The sequence below is a fragment of the Octopus bimaculoides genome, chromosome 7 (assembly GCF_001194135.2).
Source record: "Octopus bimaculoides isolate UCB-OBI-ISO-001 chromosome 7, ASM119413v2, whole genome shotgun sequence".
NCBI classification, from domain to species: Eukaryota; Metazoa; Mollusca; class Cephalopoda; order Octopoda; family Octopodidae; genus Octopus; species Octopus bimaculoides.
Window position 1 is genome coordinate 23,745,266 of NC_068987.1, and position 9,224 is coordinate 23,754,489.

The 9,224-nt window shown below is 36.2% G+C and overlaps 1 protein-coding gene across 1 annotated transcript; it reads left to right on the forward strand.

Moving 5' to 3' along the window:
• Positions 1 to 2,628: 2,628 nt before the first annotated feature.
• LOC106880911 (39S ribosomal protein L55, mitochondrial) lies at positions 2,629 to 6,945 on the forward strand. Its single transcript, XM_014931076.2, has 3 exons — positions 2,629 to 2,768; positions 5,633 to 5,807; positions 6,732 to 6,945. Exons 1-3 carry the CDS (start codon positions 2,752 to 2,754, stop codon positions 6,873 to 6,875), a joined length of 336 nt encoding a protein of 111 aa, XP_014786562.1. The 5' UTR covers positions 2,629 to 2,751; the 3' UTR covers positions 6,876 to 6,945.
• Positions 6,946 to 9,224: the final 2,279 nt, after the last annotated feature.

The following is a 9,224-nucleotide window of genomic DNA, read 5'->3' on the forward strand; positions in this document are numbered from 1 at the left end:
ATACGACGGGCTTCTTTCAGTTTCCGTCTACCAAATCCACTCACAAGGCTTTGGTTGGCCCGAGGCTCTAGTAGAAGGCACTTGCCCAAGGTGCCACGCAGTGGGAATGAACCTGGAACCATGTGGCTGGTAAGCAAGCTACTTACCACACAGCCACTCCTGCGCCTGTTTTTTTTTGTTTTTTTTCAGATATAATATATCTTAGACTACATTATTACCATCATCATTAAATGCTCATGTTCCAAGCTAGCATGGGTTGGGTGGTTTGACAGTCCAAGGACTGCATCATGCCCCAGTTTCTGCTTTGGCATGGTTCTTACAGCCAAATACCCTTCATGATACCAACCACTTTACAGAATATACTGCATGCTTTTTTTTATGGCATCAGCACTAATGGAGTTGCCTTATTGCTTGCAATACTATGAACCCCTAAGGGAGTTGTTTTATACAAAGAGATGAGGGTTTAAAGTATGAGAGAAGAGACTGAGTAGAACAGGTTTCTTGCTGTAGAGGAGCAGCATAACCACCTACATTTTAGAAGAGAGAGTGGGAGTAATCAGGTGGAGCAGTAACCAATATATCCTACTATTTTTTAATGTATGATGAAAGGAAGGTTGGACTGCTTACAGCAAGTCAAGTCCCCTTATTGACTTTAGGTATATTTGAATGTGTTTGTGATTAATATAGACCAGAAGTTCTCAATTTATTTGTAGCTTAGTGCTCCATTTCACTAAATGGCATTTTAAGATAATCCCACCATTCAATAAGAAAGTGCCAACACTTTCTTTTCAGTTTATTCATGGTCATCCTATATTTAGTCACAGGAAATCAATACTTAATAATTGTTTCTAATTTAAGTATAAGGCTAAGACAGTGAGCTGGCAGAATCATTAGCACACCAGACAAAATGCTTTGCAGCATTTTGTCTGTTTTTACATCCTGAGTTCAAACGCTCCGGGGTCAGCTTTGCCTTTCATCCTTTCGGAGTTAATAAATTAAGTACCAGTTCAGCACTGAGGTCGATGGAATCAACTTGCCCCTCCCAGAAATTGCTGGCCTTGAGCCAAAATTTGAAACCAGTTTATGTATAAGGCTAGCATTTTTAAGGGGATGGGATTAGTTGATTACATCATCTCCAATATTTAACTGCTACTTTGTTTTATTTATCCTCAAAAGGATAGCAGATAAATTTGTTCTGAATTCAAATCCTAGGGAGGTCAAAGTTAAAGTATTAGACAACTTGGCGGGACAAATACAGCAAAGTGATTTAATTTATAACACTTCCTAATTTTGGATTTTTTTGTTTTTGCACAAGGCCTGCAGTTTTGAGGGAAGGGGACAAAAGTGGCCCTTTTTTGTTAATAAATAGCATGAGGTTTTTTTTATTTTAATTCAGAGACAAGAGTTTGTTTTCAGGAAGCTATACCACATTATCTTTGTTCCTGTTGAAGCATGTGTAACCAAGTTTGATTGAGTTAAAAAGACAGCATTCTTTGTCATATATTAATCTGATTCGCTGCATAATTTTATTTAGCGGAAGAATAAAGTGTCACAGTTAATTGAAAGCTCATTCCTAGTATTATTCCCACCATTTTATATGCAACACGTGAGAAGCAAGAATTTGTACTAAGAGACATCTTCCAGCTATAAACTCAGAACGTAAAAGTTTGGAGAAAGGTCGCTAAGCATTTTTTCTGCTAGCTCACTGCCTTATATGTAAGAATAATATTGATAAAATAATTCTAACTAAAAATTAAAACAATAAAACAAAACGTTATATATCTTTTGTTTCGATTTCAATAAATAGATTCCTTTGAAAAAGAAGGATATTTACTAATTTAAATTTTAAAATGATAAATTAGAAATATTGGATTTTAGTACATCATGTCATTTTTTTCCCTCACTGATAACACAATATATATGGCATAACAGAACAATGTATACTTCAAGGCGAGCTGGCAGAAACGTTAGCACGCCGGGCGAAATGCTTAGCGGTATTTCGTCTGCTGTAACGTTCTGAGTTCAAATTCCGCCAAGGTCGACTTTGTCTTTCATCCATTCAGGGTCGATAAATTAAGTACCAGTTACGCACTGGGGTTGATGTAATCTACTTAATCCCTTTGTTTGTCCCCTCTGTATTTAGCCCCTTGTGTGCAATAAAGAAATAAGATATATATTTTACAAAATAAAAAAAAGAGTTAAAAAAATCTTAATGCAGCACCTAATGCCTCAATTGCTTGCACACCACAAGGTTCAACAGAAGCTAGAGAAGCAAGCCAACACACTCGCGGCATTACCATGGGCGATGGCATAGCTAAGGTGTTGGAAAGGCCAGGTACCCTCACAGGCATCACCTGACAATTCGGTAAGACGACAAGAACTTCGCCGTTAGCAGACGAGCCCCTCCAAACGTCTCAAAAGCTACAGGCTGGAAGAGGTAGTTCACTGTCAGATCTCGATACTTCAAGGACACAGCATAACACAATACACTACTCAAATTCTGGTGTTGACAAATATTTTCCTTGAGAATGAGTTTAAAATATTAGTAACGCACTTTATTTTAAATATTTGAAATGCATTTCCACCACTACTAACTCCAAACTTGCAGCATTGCTCCAACTTTGACATATGCCGCCACCTTGTGAGTTTACAACAGCTTCAAAGGGACGCAACTGTGAAGAAGTCCCTGGCGAAGTGATACAAGGGAGATAAGTACGTTTCACCTTCACACTTTGGTTGCGTGGATATACGATGGCCCTCTTTCTTCGGTGAGTTCGTGTGTATTTTGTTAATTAAAGAATAATATTTTGGTATAGAAGCATTAAATCTCAACGATTTGTTTTTCAGTCTTCTATTCTGCTGCTTACAGTACTGAGGAAACTTGAGTAATTGTTGTGGTTGCGTAAAAGATGGTAACTGCTAAACTTCAAAGATGTATTCCTAAAGATCAGCGGAGTTTGGAATAGCTACTTTATGGGAAAGAAAAAGGGCAATTTTTGTGGAAAAAATTCTTTCAGAATCATAATTCCCCTTTTATGAAACACAGGAATACTAAAAGCTAAAGAGGAAAAAAAATCACTTAATTCCTTGACCCTTTCCTTCCACATGAGGTAAGGATAGCTGACACAAATGAAGGTTGCCGATGTATTTTATATAAGTTGTGAGTGACATTATTGCAGACGTATTTTTGACACAAAACTGTTTTATTACACCGGAGTAACCCTATCAGTTAGGTTTTGTGAAAGTATGGCAGCTGGAAATGTTCTTGTAAAAGCATGAACGGCACAAATCTTTCATCTTCGACAAGTATAACACCTTCACGCCGCGACGACTCACGTATATTTATATATACACACACACACATATATATATATATATATATAGAGAGAGAGAGAGAGAGAGACTGAACATTCACCGAATACTAAAAGCTGATCTTAGGAAAGTCTGTTTTATATGTCGACCTTCAGATCAACATATAGAGGGTGATATAAACTACGTTGAGTTTCTTATCCGTCTGTAAACTCTTTGGATATTCTGTATAAATAAATAAAACCTTGCCCGAGAGGTCATCACAGTGGAGCATCATGGATTGAAGCCGATGGCGTTTACGATTTTATGATTGGATTTACTTGTTTCACTTGTGTAAAACGGCCTTTTCTTTTTTTATCTATATTTTTCTTTAATGGTTTGGGTCTGGTGAGCAAAGATGTGCTTATAGCCTGTGGAGAGTCTTTGGAGATTAAGTACCTGGAGTGGGGTCGTTATAGCTGACTGTTGTAGGAAAAGCACAGGCAGATAGGGAATTCTAGAGGATTGGCATCTGGATAGAAAGGACTGAGAAAACCGATTAATGCACAGGACCTGGAAGAAACGCAGGCTCAATGTGGATTCACATGAGGAGGGAGGCAGGTGAGCCTTACTGAAAGTGGCACATGACAAGCAAAGGCCATTGTCAAAACAGTAGAAAAGATTTCTTACAGTAACTCCAGGCCACACATTATAAGAGAGTGGAATATAATCAGTTAATATTGTCACAGGACATAACTGATACTTATTGCATTGTTCATTCTGATGGAGGCACATGGCTCAATGGTTAGAGCATCAGGTTCACAATCATGAGGTTGTGAGTTTGATTCCCAAACTGGGCTGTGTGTTGTGTTCTTGAGCAAGACACTTTATTTCACATTGCTCCAGTTGCGACGTCACTGGTGCCATACTGTATTGGCTTTCCCTTGGATAACATCGGTGGCATGGAGAGGCGAGGCTGGTATGCATAGGCAGCTGCTCGTCTTCCATAAACAACCTTTCCTGGACTTGTGCTTCAGAGGGGAACTTTCTAGGTGCAATCCAATGGTCAGTCATGACCGAAGGGGATTTTTACTCATTCAGATGGAAGGCCATTGAGCAAAGTCAATCCCAGCAAGATTTGAACTCAGAATATAAAAGAATGCATTTAAATATTTATTTCTTTATTACCCTCGGTGGGGGGGGGCTAAGCATAGAGGAGACAAACAAGGACAGACAAAGGGATTAAGTCAATTTCATCGATCCTCAGTGCATAACTGGTACTTATTTAATCGACCCCAAAAGAATGAAAGGCAAAGTTAACCTTGGTGGAATTTGAACTTAGAACGTAACAGCAGACGAAATACTGCTAAGCATTTCGCCTGGCATGCTAATGATTCTGCCAGCTCAACACCCTAATGCAGTTAAATATTGCTACAAACTGGGTAATCTATGCACAATCATTTCTGTTTCATGTGCATATACTGATTAAGTTCCAGCTTGTATCTGCTATTTCTATGGTCAAGTGTTCAGGAATATGTTATATATAGATGTACACATCATTATTATATTGAATTTATTCTTTTTTACATCATTTAAATATAAATGAAAACAATTGCAACAAATCACTAAATACAGAGACAATGGGAAATATTTTTAAGAGGATTTTAAAATCTAGATAGACTTTAACAATTACGAAACTATATCAGTTGAATATTTGTGTTATCAATGCACTGATTTAGGCTCAAGCCCAGCAATTTTTAGCAAGAGGTGGTTCATTGAATAAATTGACCCCAGTACTTGACCAGTATTTTATTTTACTGATCCCAGCATATGAAATGGTGATGTCAGTTACAACCAGATTTAATTTCATTCAGCATGAAAAGGGACATAATTACATCACTTGAGGGAATGATGTAAATTTTGGTCCAAACCCATAATCATACTTAATTTTTCTTTCTGATATTTTTCTCATTTTATTATTTATATATATATATATTAATCAAAGGACATACTAAGTATGTCTACCTGCTGGAAATAGCAGTCAAAACTCTTAAATCGCCTAAATACACTGATAATAACTACAGAAATCTGTAGTTATTATCAGTGTATTTTGGTGATTTAAATAAGAGTTTTGACTGTTATTTCCAGCAGGAAGACATACTTAGTATGTCCTTTGATTAATTTTAATCCTTCAGCTATTTAATGCTTTTGGCGGGGCTTCCAATCACCTAGATAATAACAGAGTCGATGGTATCTTTGCAAATTATTTTTTCTTGTGAATTATTTGCTCCATATATATATATATATATAAAAATTCATTTAGTGTTTTGTTTTCTTTTTCTAGCCCCAGTCTGCTGGGCAGCATTTATGGCAGAACTTGCGTCCGGTGGAACTCCAACCGAACCTCAATGTGTAAAATTAACCGATCCATCTATAAACGGATGTACCCTGTCACACTTGTCAATCCTGATGGATCTACCATTGTAATCCGCTACAAGGAGCCTCGACGAATTATCACAGTAAGAATTAATTTCAGTAATTTCATTTTCACATCAAGAATTACAGGTATGTGAGTAAAGTTGTCAGGCAAGATTGAGGGTCCAAAATTTCCTAGATTACTATAAAAGACCTCCTTTAGTCATGACAAAAACAAAAACAAGGTACAACCGATGATAATGGTGATGTCAAAGCTGATAGACAATTAAGACACAGGCAGTTTCCTATAAAACCAGCATTCTCATTCACAGCAGACAAGGCACAGTGCCAGACTTTAGATCATGTAGGTGTATTTTACCCACTCCAATGTTTACACACGTCCAGTTATACGTCACTATGAGTAGAGCAATGGACTCCAGTAATTTGAAAATTAGTGTCAACCAAACAGAAAATATCATCTACAAAGAAGTTTTGTGACCATATTGTATGATTCATAATTTTAATAAGGAAATTTGTGAACTTTGAATGTATAAGAGTATAAACAAGCATAAAATAGTGCCAACAACTAAAATAAAAGTATATCTAAATAACATTTTTTCTTAATACTTTTTATGTAGTGGTTGAAGAAAGCTCTGATTTTCATTAGGAGTGGTCCACATAGCCATTCATGATACAGAGGCTGGGAGCCTATTTCAGTTAGGGAGTGAATCGTCATCACATGTCACTTAGTTACAAACACGTCGTATTGCTGCAATAGAATGCTGTATCACCAACAATAATGTGATTTCTCTAAGACATCACCCAGTAATCTATCAAGTCCATTTACGCATTTCTCAATACTGCTGTTATGACTTGCCTCCATCGTAGATGGGTAGATTTGCCAGTAAAAATAATTAGCAAAGCAAAAGTTTGGAAAATAAATCATAATACCTTCATCCCACACAAACAAAGTTTTCTTCATTTTTATTTTCAAACATTGCTTATCCAATTATCTTTCTTTCTTTCAGCTTCCTATAGATATTGAAACTCTGACTCCAGAACAGAAGAAATTACAGCTACAGAAACGAAAACCTAAACGAATCATTAAAGTAGTAGAAGATTTTGAAGACGATTTTGATATTGGCCGATACAGTCATCTCTGGAAGAAGTAAACCCCCCCTCTCCGTCATCTTGTTTTACACTATTTCATATTTCAATTAAATTAAAATAGATGTTATCCCATGATCTTTTTTTTTACTTTATTTTGTGTGATTTGATTAACTCAGCCGTTTGATATGGTAATTTAACCTTCCTTGTACTCTCCACTACCAAGAGAATCTTGGCTTCCTTGACACACCCACTTCTGTTTCACCATCACTACACAGATGATGTCTAGCATCTCATTCAGTGATGTCAAGAGATTGACATGTTCATATGCATTTGAGTGTTTTTATGTCTGTTTTTGCCAATCTAGCATGGGTTAGATCTGTTTGTGATCCAATTGTAGAGTGCTTGAAACTTCTCGGCATTCAGGTCTTTCTGCAGTTTTAGAGTGTCATCAAGGTTTTTGACCACCTGGGATACTTTTGTATCATCAGCATAGCTGGTGAGAGTAACTGACTACAACTGAGGGCCTTGTCTGAGAGAGCCACCACAAACAATAGTGGTCCCTGTACAGTTCCCTGAGAGACTCCACTGAAAATTAAAGTTTCCTCAGAGAGAGTACCATCAGCTGGAGTTGTTTTAGTCATAGTTTTTAAAAAAATATGCAGCTGCTCCTCTAGTTTTCCAGTGATACCAAGGTCATGAACTTTGTGACATATCCTCCTATGATCAACTTTGTTGAAGGCCTTAGCAAAATTGAATACATCACATCCACATTCAAGAGATCAAGAAGTTGCTGGTAGTAGCTGTGTGAGGCAGCAGCTTCTTGGACAGAAGCCATGTTGCATGTTTGAGCACAAGCTATTATCTCCTAGGAATACCATCAGTCTCCTTCTGACAATGCATTCCATGACTTTGCTAACATGTGAGGTGAGAGATAGGCTTGTAATTTTTAGCATCTGCTCTGCTTCCTCCTTTATGAAAAGGGTGTATTATGCCTTCTTTTAATATTTTGGGGAGTTTGCCACATGAAAAGAAACTTAGGAAAGCTATCTGCATTTAGCTTCATTATTCCATTTAACCATTTTTTTATTTCAGGATTTAGTTATCTAGCCATGTATTTATCTATATCTATCAATCATATATATGTACATATCTATGAACATGTATGCATGTGTGTATGCATATACGCAAACATATGCAAGTGTGTATGCATATATATACACACATATATATGCATACATATATATATATCATTCATACACAGTAGTATGTGAATAATAATCTTACGGTCAACATTTACACACTTGTGACCAATTCTAGGTTTTGTCACTAACTCAGTTTTTAATCAAATTAGGTGATGTTTACATTTCTAGATAGGTAACATCCTGAGCTACGTTTTCAGCTACAAAATTTGAAAACTGCTTTGATAGGGAAAAAAAAGTTTCAGGAAAGCATGTGAGGTCAAAAACAGTAAAGTAATTCCTGAAATCCACTTTTCTTCTTTTTTTTTTTTTTTATTAAGAAATCTATATTTTATTTTAGCTTATTTGATAGATCTCAGCGAGAGGAATCTATCCATGTTAGTTATATGCAAAAATGTTCTGTAGAAAAAAAGGTATTGAGGTAAAAACCAGCGAAAAAAATGAGATATGCCTGAAATCGACTTTGACTCCAAATATTATTCTTATTTCAAAAGAAAATTATATTTAAATTTAACTTTTCTGATAGATCTCGACTACAGGAATCCCATGATGCTAATTATATATAAAAAAAAACTACTGGGGCCAAATGTGCCGAAAACAGTGGTAACGCCTCAAAGCAAATTCAAAACCTAAACGTTTTGTTTTTGTGTAAAAATTTCGTTTTTGTTTAGCTAACTCATCAAGACGAATGTCGGGGTGCTAATCTTTTCAGAAAATATTCAAAATGTAAAAAGTTATTATATAAGCTAAATGTGCAAAAAGTACATAAAACAATTTTTAAGTAATACTATTACTTATTACAGTGCTAAGATGACCAACTGGCTGAGTCATTAACGTGCAGTGTGAAAGCTTCGTGGCATTTTGTCTGTCTTTACGTTCTGAGTTCAAATTATGCCAAGGTCGTCTTTTCCTTTTATCTTTTATACTCAATAAAATGAGTATCAGCTGAGCACTGAGGTTGATGTAATCAACTTCCTCCACCCCCCTTGATTTGATGGCCTTCTGCCAAAATTGGAAACCAATATAGCAAAATGTTTTATTCAATTCAGTATTTAGGTACCTTGCAAAGATCTACCCCATATTCACAGAATACACTATATTGTAGTAAATATATATAGTAATAAACATCATTCACACGGCAGTGTGTGAATAATATTTTTATGGTCAATATTTACTCACTCGCAACCACTTCTAGGCTTTGTCACTAATTCA

Excerpts from the sequence above, each read along its gene's own strand:
- LOC106880911 (XM_014931076.2), top strand. Across the intron at positions 5,808-6,731 it reads AGCCTCGACGAATTATCACA|CTTCCTATAGATATTGAAAC; the intron begins GTAAGAATTAAT and ends TCTTTCTTTCAG.